General features: G+C 43.0%; 1 protein-coding gene across 2 annotated transcripts in view; it reads right to left on the minus strand.

Annotated features, from left to right (window-relative positions):
- Positions 1-22258, minus strand: part of tgfbr3 (transforming growth factor, beta receptor III) — an 87784-nt gene that overhangs the window by 15743 nt on the left and 49783 nt on the right. For both annotated transcript variants that reach the window (XM_064330559.1, XM_064330560.1), the window contains exons 5-12: positions 15794-15977; positions 11862-12030; positions 9359-9509; positions 5837-6026; positions 5281-5576; positions 3397-3552; positions 910-1059; positions 39-212 (exon numbers count right to left, since the gene is read on the minus strand). In XM_064330559.1, coding sequence (XP_064186629.1) covers positions 39-212; positions 910-1059; positions 3397-3552; positions 5281-5576; positions 5837-6026; positions 9359-9509; positions 11862-12030; positions 15794-15977 — 1470 coding nt within the window. The remainder of the gene's footprint in view (positions 1-38; positions 213-909; positions 1060-3396; positions 3553-5280; positions 5577-5836; positions 6027-9358; positions 9510-11861; positions 12031-15793; positions 15978-22258) is intronic.

The following is a 22258-nucleotide window of genomic DNA, read 5'->3' on the forward strand; positions in this document are numbered from 1 at the left end:
CACACTCTTGTGTGTTTAATGCATCGTCTGAACTCTACCTCAACAAAGACAGGCTTGTTTTCGGAGGTGGTCACAAAGGTCGCGGGGTAGCGGAAGAGGTTGGTGTTGTAGAGCTCCATGCTGAATGTCACGTTGTCCACCGGGTCCTTTCCGGGGCCAACCCGGGGAAATGGCCCCGGGGGGTTCTGGTTCTTTCTGTATGTGCAGTTAAACTGTGGAGACAGTCAGGGCAGTTATCAGAACAGCAAGGCAGCACACGTCCCAAAGTCATTCACCCCACCCACACCTATCCCTGCTGAGAAACCTTCACCTTGCATTGTGTAGAGGGATCACTAAACCCAATAAAGAGGTGCTGCGTGTCAGAGCCAATAGGGAACAAGTGAGGGGAATGGAGGATGGGGGGAGGAGAGAATGCAATTTTGGATTAATGTCTGGGAGGACAGAGTGGAAGGTTTCCAACACTGGGTCGGGCTAAGTTCAGAAGGTAGACAAAACACAAAGGCTCGGACAGCTGACCCCTTTGTTATGGAGAAGAAACTACTATAAGAAACTTGTCTGCCACTGAGGGAAACTAGAGGACAGAGGGTAAGACCCCTTGGCATCTGGGCAGTGTGTATGCCAATTACCAGACCTCACACTTTTCACTAAAAAGCCATATCAATGCAACCCTTTGGTTTATATTGCAACTGTTAATACATTTCTCCACTATGTTCACCCCACCAAACAGAGCAAATAAATGTATAAAAATATGTTAGTCTGCAGGAGTATGACTGAGACTGAGGAAAAAATAAAGTTAGAGTTCACCATTTTGGGAACATTTAGGCAAACTAATGCAATTTTGTCCAAAGAACACACTCCAATTCTTGACTCAGCTTTTAAAAAATACATACTGAGAGGGGAAGTGCCTACCAGGATTGAAGGCCTAGAACCCATGGGTTCAAAGAATGCTCTCTCCATGCCCTCAGTGTCCACCGGGAAGCCAACGTCTCCAGACTCCATGTCATCATAATCCACGGGCCAACCACTCCCATCCTCAGATTCGGATGGGTTGATGAAGACCTGCCAATGATAACGAGACCAAGGCAGAGCGTTAACATTTACTTGGACGGGAGAAATTTCCCAGTAATAACCTCCGATTTCATCACATTTTGCTCTTGAATGAGGCTATTTCTCTGTGGAAATCTGGAGTGGCTGCGAGACAAGGAGACACAAATCTGTGGATGAACGTCATACGGATTACATGATTCCTTGAGATAACTGGCAAGCCATTCGGAAACAGATGAGCTGGAATTAATACATGGGAACATCTAGCAATTTCGACACCAAAATTCCCAAGGCAATTCCTTGTTACATACTTTTTGATTTCTCATTTAGAAACAAACACACACACACACACACACAGTTCAGCAGAGAGATCATAGGTTTTTGAGAAAACAGGACAACTGTAATGGAGCACGATGAAGGGCGTGTTGTGCTCTTTCATTCCAGTTGGCCACGACTTCCTCTTTTAGACCCTTCCAGAATTGCATTCATTCACATAAAGTCAGTATCACAGGAATTGGACCACAGCTGCAAAAATGTGGCGATGGCAGCAGCTTAGCCTCAGTCTCAAAAATGAACATTCCTCCCTGGCCTTAAATTTTCTATGTCAATGTTGACTTTGAGCCCAGTGAATAGAGGAAAAAAAAGGGGTTGATGCAGATACTGCCTCAGCTTGTTAATCAAAACAAAATGGTTCGGCCTGTGATGTCCCATATTAACGACTCACAAGATCACTGGAAGTCGGAGGGCATGCGTGCCTTGCGGATTGATCATACCCAGAAACCTAACCTCATGAATGACATTTGAACAATGGGGTGAAAAGAAGAATAAGAGGTGATCCGAGCAGGGGTCAATTCCATTTCAATTCAGTTAGTTCATGAAATGAATTTGAATTAGAATGTCAACTCACTAAGCAACATCATATACACTGTAGAGCCACAAGTTTGTCTCTGTTTGTTTTTTTTCTGTGTGCTTCAGTTCTCTACCAGAAAGAGGTGGATTGACTGTTCTGTCAAACAGTTACCCAAATTACTCGACTCCAATCATCCAGGTTGATAATATGATTGATTACCAGTAATTAAGCAAAGAAAGAGTATTAATGATAATAAAAACATTTGTAGAAAGGGTATATTAAAATTACAAATGAAATGAAAGTGATGAATATCAGATAAACAATTCAAAGGAAAATTCACGGATCTAAACTCCGTGGTTAATTATGATCATGATCAGCTGTTCAACAGCCTCTTCTGTCTGATTCATTATGTTCAGTGAAAACATGTCAACATGTAGAGATATCATAGGGACTAGGTAGGGAACTGGGCTTGTAGTACTTAAACTGAATTGCACGGTGAAGTTGTGTAAATTGCTGTGGGTAAGTTGTCTAAATAGCTCTGGATTAGAGCATTTGCTCAATGGTAGTTATGTAAAGCAACACCTTTTGGCAGCTGGTTACAACAGACTTGTACAAATAATTTGTAACTGTACAAATAATCTAATTTCCCAGCTCAGATCTACACCTTTTCTGTCAAAACCTGGACATGAGTCTAGTGGGAGGGTTGACTCGTTGAGCCTGCACAACGAAGACGCTGAGTCTTGGTCTTGATCTTAGGATCAAGACTCCTGACAACCGCACAAAGACATTGTGAACTTGTTGAGAGGATCGTGGGTTGCAATAAATTACAGGTAATTAATGTCAATACAGTGCATTGTATCAGCAGGAGGGAAAACAAATAAATCAATTGTGATGTATTTTACTTGAAGAAAAAAAAAAGAAATTGTAAAGCATCACTGTCTATCCCATCTGTTGAAGTCATCAGTTAAATTTTGAATAACATCCATTTGCTGCTCAATGCTGTCTTATCCCCTGCTGACAGATGATTCACCATTGGCGTTGACCTTAAACCTCAATTGATGTTATCTTCTTTGCGTGATTTATTGCTAAATCGCATTTTGAGCGAAATAAATGGACTCCATCTGTGTGCAGCATGCTACGCACATACTGCTGGACTTGTTTTCATCACCCGTTTTGCATTTGATATTCCAACCAAATTCGCCTTCCCTCCTTTCTCTCCACCGGCGTTAGGTCAACTAATTGTTTTCATAAATGTCACAATTAGCCACTCAGCTCAACAATTAGTTACTTGACTGTGAGGTCTGGGTGCCTACAAAGACCTCTGAAGGGCAACAATCAAAAAAGGAAGTTTTAATCCCTGCGGTTCACGTGACCGAGACAAACTGGTGGCCCTCCGCAGTAATTAATTTCCTGAATAGACCGAATATAAATAAAGTCAGATCCCCTTATTACGCTACAGAGACAATCCCCCTCCAGTTCACCCGCATCGACAGTTCACTCACCGAGTTGATGTAGATGACCACGGGACTGGGAAGGAAAGGGTATTTAGCAGTTTGGCAGCCAGTCAGCGGGGTTTCCAGGATGTAGTGGGTGGCGTTGGACGTAGCTGTGCATGCAGGGTCTTGCAGGGTGAGGTTGGCTCCTCCGTACCCACTTGCCTGTTGAGACGGACGAATGCTCGCTAAAATAAAACTGTGCACGTTACCAAACTAGGTTTCACTGCCAGCAAAGAAATGCAAGCCAACGATTTTACGTGCAGTCGTGCCTCACAGTCGTTATGCAACTTTTCTTTCCCTCATAAAGTGATTGCACCCGCTGATTTAAATATAACCGTAGGGTCACAACATTAAAAATAATCGTCTGAAGTAAGTCAACCACCGATCGCTTTGCCTCAGTTGATCATCGGTGATGTCAATGTGGAGGTTCCTTGGTCCCTGCAAACCGAGCCCATGAAATGCCCACAGTGTTTCCCGAGACGAGCCTCCTAAAACGAGCCCTCACAGAGCGTTTCTGTGTGAAACTGCGTTCGGTTGCAGCGAAGGGAAATGTCGGCGGTCTGCGAGGCTGTCCAGAGCTGCCTGAGAACAATTTTCATCACGCCGTGAGGGTTTGGCCAAACTGTGATGTGGTCTCCTTCGTTCACTCTCATTTTTGGTGCCCGCTGCAGGCAAGGCTACGCATACCCTTGGGAGACATCGCGGTCAGGAGACGAACAGTCCAATCACTGTTCAAAGAGGGGACCTCACACCCCTCTTTCATGTTAATAGAAAAGCCACACAAATACTAGTCATATTTTATTCATACAACATCATTTGTATGATTGAGATTTTTTAAATGGTCGTCCCTTTAGTAAAGTGCCATTTGCTTAATCAAATGTGGAAAAAGGCATTACTAGGACAAGGGGAAGGGGTATTGCCCACAATCCAAAATTTTGTCAAAACCACAATCAAATGTTGTGATCTCCTTGATTTAATGTTGAACATTTTGCACTACATATGGCTTTTCACGTCACGGGATGTTAAGGATCTGGTTATTAAACCAGCCGCAATTAATCACTGATAATTTGGTGAGTAGTGCAACATATACGCTTCATGGCCAAAAGTATGTGGACACCTGATATCCATCATCTTAACCAAAATTATGGGTATTAATATGGAGTTGGTCCACCCTTTGCTGCGATAACAACCTGCACTCTTCTGGCACATCCATGCCTGCCTCCCGGAAAGTGTTTCTGATCTGTTGGACAGGTGTTCGAGTTTTTTCTTCATTATGGTGAGAATCCTTCAATCATGAACGATGAGGTCTTCCAAGGCCTACCAGACCCTTTTACGATTGCTGAGCTCACCAGTGCTCTCATTCTTCTTAATGAGATTCCAAGCAGTTGATTTTGGTAGGTCAATGGTTTGGCTTATGACTCTGACTGTTTTTTCTTATTTCCCAACCTCATAATAGCTTCCTTGACTTCATTGGCACGACTCTGGTCCTCATGTTGAGAAATGCCAATAACAAACTCCAAAAGCAACCAAAAGAATCAAGACTTAATACTGAAATCTCTTTTGTACCTGCACTAAGAAAGCCATTGAACACAACAGACTAATCAAAATCACCTTTGAAGCCATTTGTACCAAACATAATAGTACCCTGAAATGGGAGGTGCTATGAATAAGCAGTCCAGTAATTTCTACATGGTGAATCTAAAATGTATTTAAATACCTGCTATATTAATAAAAGCTAAGACTCTGCACTTAATCCACAAGTGAATTGTTTGATTGCAAATGTAAAATTGCAGAGTACAGAGCCAAATCAAAAAAAAAAAGGTATGTCTCTGTCCAAAACATTGAGCTCACTGTATTAGCTAAATGCGAGTGGATGTGAACCTTTCCTACCTGGAGGCTCTCCTTGTCCACGCTCACCACCATCCTGTCCTCCTCACACTGCACACTCAGGCCCACGTTCAGGGAGCCCTGCTGCTCCTCGGGCTCAGCGCCGAGCCTGGGCCGGCCGTCCGTGGAGGTGGGAAGAGACAAGTAGGGAAGGCCCTGCTCGGGGGGACCGCCCATCCGGGGGAAGGGGAAGGGCGGACCTGGGCGTGGGGCGAAGTTCCCCGGGTCCGGGTGGGGATGTAAGTTGTGCAAGATGGCCAGCTCCGGGGGGAAAATGCTGTCCATGACATCCACTTCATCTGGAAACCAAAAGCAACTGTTAGAATCGTGAATGGTTTTAATGGCACAGGACTTTTTATATCATTATTACAGATATAAACCCAACATTCAAATGTGGTCACCCTGTTCAAATACAAGGGGCATAATTTAAGTACGTGATCTTTAAATATCGTAAAATACACCCTTCTCTCAAATTTGGAATGGCCAATCATGAAACACATAATCTGCTTCAACAGGAAGTCACTCCGCTTTGAATGACAGGGAGAAGAGCCAATCACACCTGGCTCCCTCAGACGCAGGTTGAAGTGGTTGGCCACATGGGTGCTGGTGAAAGAGGTGACCGGGCTGTAGCCTTGCTCCTCCGCCCACTGGATAAGGGCCTGGGAGCCAGACGGCAGGTGGGACTTAGACATCTTGGACACCTGCATCAGCCTCTCAGTATCCGAACTCAGGCTCACGCTGTCCGCGGTCTGAGGTACAGGGGACGGAAGAGAAAACACCAGACAGCCATCAATACACAGTTCACTACACCAATTGGTACTTTCCTTTCTGACTGAAAGAAAAAAATAGTTCTACACAATAATGTATCTAAACAAACTTATGAACAATGTGCTTGTTTGCAGTAGCTCTACCAGCCGATTAATTTGATGTGGTTCTGTCACCAACTTAAAGCAAAACTTTTATGGGGGATTTTTGACATGTGATCGTCGATGCTGACTCAAAACCCTAAAGGCAAACAGATAAGTCTTCAAATATCACAAAAATGCGAGTACACCCAAAACCTGGCAAGAGAGGCCACACACTCATTCACTCCCCCCGTCCACCAATGCATCTGGCCTAAGCCCACCACCAAGTACGAGATGACCTAATGGCACCAGTGAGTAAACACCAGTGATCATCTAAAACAGATTCCTACAGAACATGAATGATGTGTATTTTAGGACAAAAATCATTGTATTATCCATTCATCTCACCATAAATATATGTGGTTGAAATTGTTATCTTTCACTGAAGTGCTCTCCCTGGCTCCTTCTAAATTCTTGCAGTGCTCAAACTGAAACTTTACAACACTATTCACATAAAAAAATGTTCAACATTATTAATACAAGAAAGTCTTTTTCCAATTTTACAACAGATGGAGAGAGAGCATGGGCTACAAGCATGCATATCACACCCCCACATGAAATGTGTTGCTTCTTGTTCATTGTCAGTTGGCTCCACAATAAACATAGTGTAAATTGGTCCTGTTATTTCTACCTATTCAACCAACTTTTGACAGGAATGAACTATTCCGCCTTTTTTAAATTTCCTCACCACAGGTTGTTATACCGGTTAGTAAGTCAAATACAAAAAAAGAGAACCGATCACTTGTAAACAGTGCATTCAATTGCCATCGTGTCCGGGTCTGACAAATATTTTTTTCTGTCCTCTCCATGGCAACCAACGTCCAATAAAGTACAGGTAGAAGAAGATAATTCAAACCTTTGTTTGCCAGACTGAGTGTACTTCTCTTGATCAATGGCAGAGGACAAATGCATGGGATTAACAGTACGCCGTGCTTGGTCCCCACTCGCCCAGTTGTTAATGCGCGTGAATGCTAATTCTTTCCCACAGCCACCTCCCACCCAACTGCACTGTGGGCAATCTTACAACAGTAGTGAGTGTTTGATTTTACGAGGCTATCATATCACACGCATAGCTGAAATTCTCTAATACGGACCCACAGAGACTTGTTAACTCGCACTCTCACAGGAATAAGCAGACACAGACGCACATACATTCAATGATACACAGACGCACATAGACACATAAACATAAAGACACCCCACTTGCGCAATGCACACAAAGACCAGACACACTCTCCGTGATGCAGACTACCACTTCCATCTAAAGCCAGTAATCTCAAAAATGCCAGTAATCTACAGTAGCAGCTGCAGAGAGGGATTTATTTCCCCCGTAAAAGCAAACGCCTCCTTTTCCATTCCCCGCAAAGTGATGGCAAGTGCATAAAAAGTTCAGCCAAAGCAGCCTGTAACCATGCTGTCGGAAGCAGCGCTTTTCAAAAACCAGAGTAACTTTTTGAAAAGCCCTTTGCCACTTCCTAATCGTGCATTTGGATTCAAGAGCTTGCTCTGGTTGCATCAGGGGCCTGGAGCTTGATACCGGGGACCAAGCCACTTAGTTCTGGCTAGCATTACCGGTCAATACGACCCTTTTGCAATTTATTTTGTGCAGTGATATGGCAGATGAGCAAATCGTGCACACTGGCTAGCCAGCTGCATTGACGGGCACCACCTCTGATTGGAGAGCTCGGCGCGCCCTGCCCATAGCTGGGGAGAGAGAGAGAGAGCAGGGTCTGCTCACTGTCTCCGGAGAGGGTGGAGTTGGCTCGGCTGGAGAGAATCACATAGGGAGGTGGGCACGGGGCGTGCTAATCCTTTCAGACTAAACCTCTGAGCGCACGCAAGTGGCAGCCCTGAACTTAATGGACCGTAAACAATTAACCTTTCCTGAGGCACAGTATGAACAATTAGCTCCCTGTTGCTTCTAGCTGGATCCTGACATGTTAAGGAAGGTGTCTGAGCACTTCATTTCTGGGGTTCTGCCTTTTCAATGTGACCTGGCACTCACACATGCATCTGTGATATTTTAACCCTTCAAGGTGTGCGATTACATATATGTGATTTGAAGGTTCTTGACTGAGCACTCTAATGCTGATGTAACAATCAGTACGGGTAATTGAAAAAAATGGAGTTCTGGACCACTGACTTAGAATTGTGAAAAAACCATTCCAAAAACTTATTCTCCATAGTGTTAATTGCATTTTCACCAACCATTATGCCAAGAGACAGAGTACAGTAAAAACAAAAAGGCTAAGATGGACAAACACAAAATGCAAGATCTCATACATCAGGTACTATAAATTTCTAGAAAGTCATGTTTTTTATTTTACCAAATGTAAATATTACAGGCAATAAAATAGTAACCAACAACAATATTTTTTGTATATCATTATTCTGTTCCATGCTTTATGTGCAGCATGAACACTGGTAAATGTACAATGCCAAAAATGAAAACTGCATCAAAAGTCTGCACTGATTATCTTCATTACTCAGACAAGCAATGAGAACTTTTTGGCATTGACAAATTTCTATTAAAATCCTTCTTAATTTATTGGCAGCAGAACCTGACTTTAAAAATGGCTTCCTGTGGAAAAATGAGAGGCAAAGCTAAACAAAATAAAGTGTTTCTTCGTGCACTAAAAGAGTTGTGAACCCTGCAGCACGCTAGGCCGGTGCCTGAAACCCAGGACGGAGAGCGGTCGTAGCCAGTAGAGCTCATAATTCACGGTTTGATGGATGACGAATGAGTTTGGCTGACTGCACAAGGAAAACAATCTGGTCGACCTGGCCTGTGCACAAGTCTGGAGGCCCCCCCCCCACCCCCCACCCAAGTAACACCACACCCACTTGTACACCATGATGAAAACTGATATGTTGCTAAGGAAGCAATTTCACATTGCCCAATTTCTCACCACAGCCAGACGTCAGGTGTCTTCGCACGTATCATGAGACCAATTCATAAGTGGCTGCTGTGTTGTGGGTGGTATATTTCCAGTATATTTCCACCTGTCTGTCTTTCTGTCTGTCTGTCCTTGTCCACAGTTTTAGTGTCATGTTAATGTATACTGGCTGGGACCAAGGAGAAGCAGTGAATAACACAGGTGCCGGTGTTTTTGTTTGGGATTTAAACAAGCTCCCAACACTGTGAGGTCGTCCAAAGTGCTAGCGCCGCTACGTACCAGCACGTCCAGCTTGCCCAGGATGCGGTGGGCCTGGATCACCCATTGGACGTACTTCTCGCACTTGAGCACCAGCACCAGGTCGCGGTGGAGGGGAGGCCCGTCCGTCTCCAGGGGCCTGATGTCCACAATCGCGTCCACCTGGAAGACACTGTTTTTCAGAGAGAGAGAGAGAGAGAGAGAGAGGGGGGGGGGGGAGAGAGAGGGGGAGAGCGAGTGAGAGAGAGACAGGGGGAGAGAGAGAGAAGGAGGGAGAGGGAGCGATGAAGAAACAACCGTTAAAAAAAAAAAAAAACATTGGCTTGCGCAGTGAATTTATCAAACTTCTTCCACATTATAACGTCTCCTCTGTCTGGCCAACTCATTAAAAACTTGGATGCCGCCCCGGAATGGGACATGTGCACAGCAGACCACTCACTACGGCAGCCTAAACAGGCACATTTTTACACAAACCGGCCATCCCTCCCATTCCTCTGTGCCAACGTTCACGGGGCATGTCTTTGGAGCTGAGCTTCCTCCGGGAATTCACAGGCAATTAGAGTCTCCAGCGAAAGTGTGAGAAAGAGGCGGTACAGGATGATTCGGGGACAAATTAGGAATCAGCTGTGTCCACATTTTAAAAATTGTTTTCCCAAACGTAATTCCAAGATTTCTCAAAGGATCTGACAGAGATGTATGCTTTTCTCTGCGGTCACACATTGTTGAATTACGAGTTTAGGGATTAAACCAGAGAGCACACCCAAAAGACTTTACAAAAAGTACATTGTTTTAAATCAAGTCTAATGAGAAGTATGAAATATGCAAACTGTCATACACACTCACACATGCATAAATGCGCACTTATATTCATGCTGATACACACATGCATACATGCACGCACACACACACAAATATGTACAGAGCTTGCACAGCCCCATCACTTCAATTAGTCCCAGAATGTTTTCTGGATGAACTGTAAACCAGGAGCAGGATCTTTCTGGACTCATATGCAAGGTGGTCAGAGAGTTACAAGAGTGGCCAAAGAGTTTATAGAGTGGCAGCAGCATCATTTTTCTCTCCGAAAATTATAATAATTTTCCACGACTGAGGTTGTGTCAAAGAAATACCTATACCTGTCCAGAAAAGGCTTTTCTCAAAATAAGGCTGTAAAACCTTAAAAATTCAAACGTTGACAAACTTTGGGGGTTAGTTAAGATGACTGGGCCTCATTCACCATTATCTTCCTAAGTTTTTTCTTAAATTTGTTCTTAAGAAAGATCCAAAGAAAAGTCTACCTCAGATTCACGAAGTGTTCTTAAAATGAACTGTTCACACATGTGTTCTTAAAATGACGAATCCCATTGTCCTCGTAAATGTAATGCGCATGTCAGTTGTTCCTAATTAGCATATGTAAACGCCCCGGCAATCCCCATAAAAGGGAATGAGACTGCAGGGCCGTGTGCACACACAGAAATCAAAAGAAAAGTTGAGAGTGAACGAAGTCAATAATGCCCAAACGAAAATCTAAAGACGGTGGAGCACCGGACTCCAAACGTAAGAAAAACTTCAGTAGTTCTGAAGTGGAGATATTGCTGCGAGAAGTGAACAGCAAACGACCTGTCATATTTAGTAGCGTCAGTAGTGGATATAAAATAACACAAAAAAGATGCATGGGATGCTATTACTAGTCCAGTGAACGCTGTATCCGGAGAAGAGCGCACAACTGATGAAGTAAAAAAAAAGATGGTTTGATGTCAAATCTGAGACAAAAAAAAAAATGCTGGTGGGCGTGGGCGCAAGCAATGCTATGCATTCAAACGACAACGCGCTTCTCATCATATTAATACCGCTAATTAAATCAACTAGCATTAAACTGCAAAGGAGTAAACCCGTCGCTGCACAAAACACTGCACAAAAAATGTATTGCCAGTCATTTTGGTGTCACCCCCCTAGTGATGACTCTGAATAAGTGTTCTCTTCTGCAACATTCCCATGTGTTTAAAAAGTGTTACCTAAGTGCTTAGTTTGTATTCAAAATTTAAACATTTGCTTTTTTAGTATAGACCAAACATTGCATAATTAAAACCCCAAAAAATTTAAGGTCACTACAATGGTTTGATTTTTATCATTTATTTACAGATGAACTCCCGCAGAGGCAACCACCCTCTGAGGCAGAACCTGGCACCTTAATGCTTTGTAAAATAATGAAAATAATTATTAAAAAATATTATAAATGATAAAATATTATTGTAATTTAAATCCTATAATATTATACAACTGTAGAATTGAAGAAAACACAATAACCAATTATTTTGCACAAACATGTCTTCTGTTCTTACTTAAGAACAAATCCCAAATAAGAAAACATTGGTGAATGTCAGAATCTTCGTGAAAACTGCGTAAGTGGGTTTTAAGAAGAAACTTCTTCTTAAGAACGGTTGGTGAACGAGGCCTACATGTCTCCTAAGAGCCTCAGAGTTTGAACAGTGGAACGGGGGAAGTTTGGCTCTGGTGGTGAACAGACCTGACCGTCCCGGGGCTGGGGGCTTGCAGCTCAATGATGTGGACCTCCCGATCTTGATCCGGGCCGGACAGCACACACCCTCTCGACGGCTGTGGCTGCACGTAGCTTGCCAGGTAGTTCAGGGACAAGAACTTGGTGTCAATCTTGCACGTGGTAGAAAAAACTGGATCTGAAAGAATTCAGGTGTCTGTGTTAATTTTTTGGTACAGTGAATCCCTTATCCGGATTGCAGCATTCGAGAAAATTCATTTTTTGGAATTCATTTCAAGAGCATTATTTTTTAAATGATCAAATCTTATGTAATATACCTTGCTAGAGCCCCAATTCCAAAACCTTTACTCTACTAGAGACAACCCTGGGTGTCATGAGGAGAAAAGAAAGCCATATATTTGAGGCTCAGTTCTGAACTGCATCCAAGACAGCAATATATTCTGAAGTTAAATACACCTAATTGCATACATTTCCCATGATGTAGATAATGTTATATGATTTCACTGAAAATCTGCAGGGCCCAGAAACAATGACATACATAGTTGTAGAGTAGAGTCATTGTCTTCCGGAACTCAATTATTATGTTTGTTTAAAAGCCTTGGAGTATTTAATATTTATGTAAAACACCAACCCAGAGGGTGGTGATTTATATAAATACATCATCTGCTTAGAGAAGACAGGTGCTTCCTTATTTGGTTCATCTGGTCTTGGACACAGAGCAAAATGCTATGTACAGTATGCACTGCAGTTGGCATCTTTCCTCGTAGACCTCCTGGGTGATTTGATGGACTCAGATCAGGCAAAGATCTCTACATTATGCTCCCAAAGCACAAAAGCAAGGCCAGTCCTGTCTTAACAGTAGATGCAACGCAGGGTTTTGACAAAGACCTTCTTGTGAGAAAATATCGACCAGTCAAAACCAAGCCACGGCCACCATGGAATGATAGTGCCAGATACTAATCGAACAAGCACTGTGTTTGAAATCTCAAGAGATTATAGAGCAGATCTGATAATAATACATCCACAGCTCTACTTCATGTACTAGTTTTAGTATGCGCACTTGAATGCATTGAATCATTCGATAATTAATTGCATATATATATGTATATATACTGTATAAATATTATATACATATATATGTATATATAGATATATATGTCTAGGTGTGTGTGTGTGTGTGTATATATATATATATATATATATATAATGTTGCATATATAGTAGCACCATTCCTACAGTATACATCCATCGAGAGGGCAGATATTTGCAGCCTGGCTATTGCTGGAGAGGGAGAAGATCAGCGTAACTTCCCCCTTCATGAGTCATGTTTGCAGATCGTTGCTTCTCCTCCCAGAGTACAGCGCTGCTACACCTCTTTCTTCACTTCAAACAACCTCTCTGCCCTCTCCCTGCTGTCAGAGTTGAGGACAGCGAGAGCTCTGTCTGCTTCATCTCACTCCTGACGCGACACATCCTCTCAGCCCCTATCTAGGAAAAGCTTACGTGTGCCGAACCCATTAGAACATCTCAAAAGTTTACAACAAGCTCCACACGATAGCAGCTTCGAGAGGGCAGGGCCCCCTCCGGTCCACTTCATGACACATGGACTGCAAGGGATGAGAGGTTCTCCAAGCCAGACAAGCCTCATCCTCCCTTGGTTAATATCATTCAGCAAATGATAAAAACTTAATTAGGCAGTTGTGTGCATTCATGAGTGTCTCATATTTATTTTATTTTTTTTACTTTATTACTTTATCACTAAGAAGAAGAAGAAAAATAGATCATTATATATGGGGGGGGGGGGGGTAACAGGGCTGCGTGACCTTTAAATGGTAATTGGTCGTGTCTGTATTTGTAGTAATATTGGATTGCTTGCCTTTAATTTTTTGTCTGTTGAACATGCGTGTATACACTACCATGCAGGAGGAAGTGCACCACTCTCATTGGCAAATTGGCAAATTCTACAATAGCAAATCAGTTTGTTCTGTTATATTGGCAAGGCTTCAAAAAATCATTTCAATTTGATTCATGATTTGGTTGACCTTAATTTGAGCAGTGCTGGCTGAAGATGATTATCACTGGTGCTGTTATTGGTTTGTGGATTATTTTCAAGGTTCAAGACCAGCTCAATGAGGATACCTTTACTTAAACTTAGCTTCTGGGATAGAAAGGCCTTTTACTGGTTCATTTTTAGGATGAATTCCGGATTTTTCCATTTTCACAAGTAAAAATGCGTAATTCTGTCCATCATGCAATGTATGGTGTGAATCAATTAATCCAATGTATGTAGTCATAGAATTCAGCATACAGAGTGCCAACAGGGCTTTTGTTCCACTTTAAATAACTTTGCCAGCTAAGTAGGCCCCATATCTCACTTCCATACAGCACAACGAGCTGTAAAATACTGTCAGGTATTTTAAACAATACTCTTACAGAGATTTTCATATCTGTTCCAACTCTGGAAACAGTAAGTCGAGTTTTATTTAAACTGCATCTTTGTCCCTCTATGGCACTGAGTGAAGAACAGTGTTTTTTATTGTGAATTTCTGCAATCACTTGAAAGCACAATGCTTGAATACACAATGCAATCATTTTCATACAAATTTTCAATCAAAGGAGTTGTCTCTCTTTTTTTCATTTGTCAATGTATTTGTTTGTACATGACAGTTATCTCTTTAAAGTCTCATAAGCATTCTTTTTGAGACCAATTTTGTATTGTTAAATAATTCACGACATTCATGACATTCTTTGAGAAGATGATCACATCAAAAATAACTGTAATACATAGCACCAGAGCTTGCCAAATAAGCAAATGGAAAATGGGGGAATGGGTAGATAGTTACCAAGATAATTATAAGGTAATTATTCCACTCAACTTCAAACTGCCAAAATCCAAAGGGACTGGGATGTCACTGGAGGAGTGCGTCAGACAAAGTTCAGTAGGCCCTGTCCCAGGCTTCAATTGCAGATGCACTAGCTTTATTACTGACTAATATGAAGTGTTCAATTTGGATAAAATCTCTAAAGTGCACAAGCCACGTGTGCATGGAAAGATAAATTTGATAAGCATTCTAAGGGAATAGCAGTTACAGCACTAGGTTTCAAACAGATTCACTTCTTACAAAAATGTGTAGATCATAGATCAACAAAATATACCACAAAAACCATTTGTCAGCTTGTGTGTTTGCAGTGAAAAACAACACAACCGATCGTTTGCAGTATACATTTCATCCCACAGTTCCCTATTTAAAGCGTAATGCAATAATGTATATTGCTGTGCTGCTACTTACAAACTTTTAGCCTGTTAATCGGGTACATATGAAACCTAGAAGGCTGTGGATTTCATCCATGTTAGAGCCAGCGGAACCTAGTGGCTGAGCTCAGGCTGTAGGTGCAGGACTGTGGCAACAGTGTTGGGCCTCCTTCTCTGTCTCTCTCTCTCTCTTAGCTCTAAGCCTGGTGACTTAACACTCAGAGGAGCTATTCACCACCGAGTGCAAAACCTTCATACAGAAAGTAGGTTATATAATCCATCGATCAGTCAGCCGTCCATAAGTCCAGTGCTTCTTGGAACCTTGTCAAAAAGCGACACTAAAAAGCGAGCTATTAAAAAATAATAATAATAATCGTAATCCCAAAAGGCAAATCCTGTGTTTTTCTTGTTATGGATTTGAAGAACTGCCAGCAGAACTGGTAGAAAAAGTGTACCCCCATAGATCACATTGATTTTGCTCCAATGCTTTAGTGGGAGACTGTCTATGGTCTCCATGGGGAATTAATTATTGAATGTGGATCAGCCATTCAGAAATAAGGTCTGCCATGCGCTGCATAAATACAAATTCTGTAGAATGTGTGCAAAAATTCTCCCCTGGGGTCTCCATGGCCACATGGGGGCGAGCCTCCCAGCAAACCCCCCGGTCCTCCAGCCCCGGCCCACATACCTTCGCCCACTTTGATGTAGACCTCCTCGGCGGCCTTCAGCTCTAAGAAGGAGGTGACAGCTTTGTACTTCTCCTGGCCCCAGGTCAGGAGGTGTTCGTTGCCGTGGGGAAGGGTCTCCGCCAGGACCTCGCAAGAGCGGGAGAAATTTCCCGGCTCAAAATGGACCCGCGAGCCTTCGGATACCTGGCCAGGAAAGGGGGGGGGGAGAGAAGAGTCATAAATTACCCCCAAAAAGGAAAAATCCATTTTGGTTTTTGACTGCTAAAGGCAGCTTGAGGGAGGCATTAATTACAGCTTTTGGTGCCTCCCAAAAGGTAGTTTTCCAGTAGCCCGAGGGCACACAGCACTGACCACTCTTGACGGCTCTGGGGACCTGTTGGCCCATGCACTACTTCCATGTCCCAGATGTGATGTATGGACCCTACAGGCATCGGTGCAGACCTTGGCCATTATGGAAACGCTCTGTGTTTTGCTGTATAACAATATATTTTTTTGCCATGACTGAAAATACGGAGTGAAATGCTCAGGCACGGTTACCTGGCCCAAATTGATTTTCATTTATTAGCTTTCCCCGAGCGAGAAAAGAGAAGAACAGTCTGAGATTTAAGAGCACGTTTCAAAACATGAGGGAGTCGACACATGTTCACAGAACTCAGAACAGGAAGGACATGCTTCAGAAAGCTTGCTGGTTTAAGTTTAGTGTTAGGGTTACATATGGAATGGTCCAAATCCTAAGGGTAAGGGCTCTTTTTGGGGGGAAAAAGGGCGTGAGAATGGCAGGCATTTTGAACAAATGCACCTGCAAATAAAATCCACAGGTTTTTAAAAATCAGTACCAATTCTAGAGACAGCTCCAACAGTTCCAATTATAATAAATTGAGAAACACATTTATATAAACATGGTGGCAGAATTGTATCAATATGCTCCTCTTAGATTACAAGCATAGATATATGAACCAGTGAAATTTATAAACACTAATCTAAAATGGAACAATATGGCCATATCTCCCACATTAATATTTCACTTTTGATCTTCTATTTTCCCACTCTGTCTTCTTACACAAAGTGTAAAGTTACCACTGTTTATACAACATTATATGAAGTGTCACCAGAAACTCTAGCTGGGTAACTCAAAATGGCTGACACTGGACTGTTCTGTGTTTACGGACAGCACGCCCACAGACCCTTAGTATCCGTCTGGTATAAGCGATAAAACACTCACAGCGCAGAGGCTGCAATGTCCCAAAGGACATACCCTAAAAACAACACTGCCTCAGATCTGTCTCACCTCAATGTGAAGGGTTAGCCCACACATGTCTGTTCTGCTTTCACCCAATAACTGAACAATTAAGGGCATGTATGTGTCTGTGAGTGTGTATCTATGTGTGGGAGCATGTGTGTGTGTGCATGTGTGTTTGAGTAGCGTGTGTGAGGGTGTGTTTGAGCATGTATGTAAACTGTACAGATGTGCATGAACATACTGTATGGAATGGGACGGTAATATCAACAGATATTCATGGTTTTTGCCCACAAGCTCAATGGATATGTAAATTATGCTATTTTTTAAATGCCAGATGACAAACTGAAAGATTTAATGTCCAGGCCTGATAAAAATAGGGGTGTAATTGAAAATATGAGTTTAAAAAAATGCCAGGGCTTAATAAAACAGCTGCAAGATGCCAAATAAATTGGGGGATGGGGGATGGGGGGGGCTTAACATATGTGCAGAACTCTTGATGAAGTGCTGATTTGCTTTTCTGGCAGCGCGACTTGGCTGAGGTGACCGTTCCAAACTCAGACCACCCCTCAGGCTCTTAATGGAGCTCAACGCATATGCTTCACTTCAGAGAGATAAACATTCGCATGTGTTGAGAAACCCACTGTACACTGCACGGTCCCAGTACAGGGTCTAGACAGGCTACCTCATTATATTTCCAAGATTGTTTTGCTGTTTTTCTCCAACAGCTTACCATATCTAAAAAATGTCGGGCGCAGTGGACACAGTCCTGGCATGTCCAATTAGGAGAATCTTTATCATCCCATTAAACTGATAGGGAGTTCAGTCACCTCGGTCAAATCAATTCAATTACACAACCCATCACCCCACTGCTTATACACCGCTCCGCTGCCCTATCTTGAGTACAGTGTGCATGCAGGACCTAAGAGAAAATTCCAGAGCACCAACAGGAGAAGCAACCCACGCCCTCGCTCTGAAGTCTCACGCCTCACGTCTGAACCCACTCTCCGACACATCTGTCTCGGTGCGGAACATCTGCCTGACCTTTGGCTGATCCCGTCTCTGCTGCTGGCACGCTCATCAACGACAATAAAAAACAGAGATAACAAAATGGCTTCAGACGGACCTTTATTTAGAACTATCGCTGAGGGGTGGTGGGGTGGTGGGGGTTGGCTGAGAGACAGATAGCACAACACACTTTACTGCCGAGAAGTGTCTGGAAAACTGCAGCACGTTTGGCACTAGACGAGTTGGTCGTGTTTCTGCAGGAATCCCAAGCCAAAACGCAAGAAATTTTTGTATTTTGCTTAATTGCAGGGATACAGTAAGACTTCAATTAGTTTCAAAGAATTACACAGAAAGGCCTGAAAAACATCATTAAATTGGGGCCTTGTTTTTCATATGAAACCGCAAATATTTTTCAAATAAGAATATAAGGGGGGGGGGGGGGGGGGGCCAGACAGGGGTTCCATGGCATTGAGAAAAGGCCTGTTTGCTTACTCAGTGTGGGGCTGATTTTTTTTTTTTTTGCGCCGTTTGAATCGTTCAGTGAAACAGATGGATCACTATTATATAACAGTATTAATTACCATACAATTCAGAGTGTCATGCCTACAAAAAGAATTGAAAGTGCACAGATATGCACAATTCCCATACAGTTTAACTACAACATTGTAACGGCTCATATAAAATAAAATCATTTATACATAACCCCCAAACAAAACTTCAGGTTCAAAATGTTTCATTCCCAAATTGCACTACAGAGCTATCAATGGCATTTCAAAAAGATGTCGTACAGCTGTGTAGATGTAAGACAGCGATGTAACACTCTGAGTAAACACCCTTGTTACTGTCCTAGTTAATCCATTACGTAACACAGGTCCACATTTGCAAATTTGAGGCTTGATGCCATGAAACATAAAGAAAAGAAAGTACCTGATTGGTCATGCCAAGAACTGATGAATCAGCTGTCTAAATGGAATTTTACCCTGTGCCTGCAAAGCACATTCTACCACTTTCCCTGAGGTTCATTTAGTCACACTTCTTAAAAATAAAATTACAATTAGGCCTAAATTACATTTACTATTCCAAGGAAGCTTAAAATTACATTTAGGTCCTAGTAACATACCAATGGCAAGAGTACAGCGACTTGACTGACATCTTTCAGAGAAATTCCCCTGAAACTTTAAATGGTGATTCTGAGGTAAGGCTGCAGTTCAGGAGTCTGCTGGCGAGCGGCCACGAGGTCTCTTACCTCAGGGTCGCCTGCTCCTCGTACCGCCGCGCTGAGGAGGAGCCCCGCCTCAACTTTATGGACCACGGGAGGAGCTTTTGTTTATGGACCGTCAAACGATCGCCCTGGACCGCCAAACCAACACAAGACATGTTGTGATGGTTGTCCTCCGCAGAGTTTAAGACTGGAAAGTAACGTGCCAATGGACTGGCTCATCTGAGAACACATGTTACAGCGCGATGTGAAACTCCATCCTAACTTTAATGACCGTCTCTATAGGAACTGCACAAATCCGACATACTGCATAGGCTACTGGTGTATAATATGTGCAGTAAACATGCTCTCATTTTTTCTTTCAGTTGTAATGGAAATGGAGGGAGAGGGTCAATGCACTAGAGTGAACTTTCTTAGCACTAGGCTGTCCCCAGATAAATAAATTATTGCGCTTTATCTGCGCTCTGGCAACAAACAACTCCAGACAGCGACTAGTTTTTGGCTTGTTTATGAACTAATATTCAACAAAATGAAATGGGGCCACCGACAGGTTAGGATGAAGTGAAATCCAAGTCAAAATCAACACATAGCTGGATGCTTTTTTTAAAAGGGAATTCCACTTAATGTTCATAATTCAACACAGTGTTACCTACAAACACATGTTAATTCTCAGTATCTTTTCTAAAAATCTTAATCAATGCCTGTGCAGGGAGTGATGATGTCACCAAGTGAAAAGGCCAGCTCTGGATGAGTACATTTACACAGATATTTAATTCCGAGTGGATTTTAAAATACGGTTAAAAGGAAGCAATAAGACCACAAACAGCACATCAAGTTATTATTTTTCAGCAGTTCCCCCTAATAACTACAATATATTTGCAGTTTGGTTAGGGAGTATCTAGAGACGTGCATGCGGGGGGATTTAGAATTCCAGGCCACCCAACACAACATAGTTTTAACACAGGGAATAAGTCAGTCCTGCCATAAAGCCATCAGCACATTCAGCACCTGGCCTAACCCGCTGAGCTCCATGCTCTACACATGGAGTATCAAGGCAATATTGCTCCCAAAGCTCTGCAAGATTTCCTGCCACCAGTTACCAGGAAAAACCAGAGCAGGCAGAACAACGTCTAAAAAAGGTTCAACTTTCCCTTCTTTCTGCTTGGACTCCTTTTTTCTTCAGAAACAACAGTTGCATGCTGCCCAGCTCCCAACGCCGCACTAGGCTTTTAAAAAAAGTGCAATTTAATGTGGTTTCCTGTAGTTTTTTACCACATGGGAATCAACATATTAATGCCATATCCACATATTGCAGAGAGCTGCCAAATATCAATTACCAGAGTGCGGCAATCTTCAGCATGCCAATGATGCATCTTGCCTAAAAATACAAACATTTTGCTAATTATAATATACACAGAGTAATTGGATTCTTGGTTGATAAAAGCGCGTTCTGAAGAAGTGAACGCAATAAGCGGCTGACAACCATGTTGAACGGCTCAAGCCAGGACGGCCCTGGCAGCAAATGCGCCTGCGCATGTGTGTACTGGCAAAGAGATGTTATGAGAAAACAACACCATCTGCTAACCCACCACAGCAGATTGCTTCTGCAGACGTGCGTCCACTGAAAACCAATATTGGCCGGCGATGGTTTCAATTACCAATCAGAAAGACTTTCACTGTTCGTTCTAGAGCAATAAAAACAGCAGCTTGGCAAACACCGAAAGAGCAACACATTCCAGCATCCAAACTTTATTTACAGCCCATTATACATTTTCAAAAAGCTTCTTCGGAACAGGATCACAGTACCAAAAGAACAAAGGCACAATAAACACATTTCATAAGTCTAGTACAAATTCAAGGACTGACTGCAAAGACTGGAAAAGTGTCTGCCCCAGCATTTTAATTTGCCGAAATGAAATTACGTCTGACCCACACACTGTAAAATGTCCTCCCTCGCGATATTCATTACGTTGGCGTGCAGACTACCCGATTGGCGCAGAATGCTCCCAAGTGTGTTTTACAGAGAGGGCGTCTGGACGGATCATTTTTAAAGGTGAGCGCGTAGACGGCCAACACCAACAGTCCGCTCGTGAGCCTTAAACCTGATACGAACCCCGGCTCATGGCGAGGGTCCACAGGAAATAAGGTCTGGCAGGACTGTTTAAGGACCAATTTGCCACAGGAAATTTTCTGATGAGCGCGATGGCCTCTGGGAGGTGACTTCACGGTCCCTGGGCACAGTGTTAAGGTCCCATAAGTACGCTGTCCAGTTTAAACGGCTACCAACACCGCACAGCCTACAGCCGACCTGTTTGCTTTAAACTCCATTCAGTTTGATGCCAGCGTGTTACTTCGTCCGAACTGTCCATTCAGTGTCATTGTTGCATTTTTTGCAGGAAGAACTGACTACAGTCTTCCTCAAACTTGTAGCTTTGGGAAAATACTGTGAATAGAAGAAGCAGATTTGCTCGTAACTGCCACAGAGTTCCTTCCAGTTAGCCATTCTGAAAGCAGAGCGCTCCCCATGATGGAAAAGACGCGGTGAGTGGGTCAGCTGAGGAGAGGACAGCCCTGACAAAAGAGGATATTGAGTGTCCTCTCCTATGCTAAACCGTCTCTTTATTCTGCAATGGGGCTCCACACTGGCACACTAATGAGGTGTCCCAGTGGACCAACCTGACGTGAGCGATTCAGGGGACAGAGGCAGAGGCCCAGCTCCGGTTACAAACTCTGCACAAAAACGGGCGGGCCTGTGAGGATTCTAAGGGCACGGAGAGGGCTTTTCAGCTGCCACTCAAACGCGTGGCTTGCGACTTAACTTACAGCCAGGCAACATTCGATGACATAACAATCGCTTCATGACATTTTGGTGATGTTTCCAGTAGAGCTTTGAAATCCACAGAGAATTATTAGCTTAGCAGGATCTTCCAATGATATGTACCCATAATGTCAACTGTGAGGCAACGCTGTTGTAGTTTACATCTACCCCATCTATTATAT

Source organism: Anguilla rostrata, chromosome 4, assembly GCF_018555375.3.
Source record: "Anguilla rostrata isolate EN2019 chromosome 4, ASM1855537v3, whole genome shotgun sequence".
Lineage (NCBI taxonomy): Eukaryota > Metazoa > Chordata > Actinopteri > Anguilliformes > Anguillidae > Anguilla > Anguilla rostrata.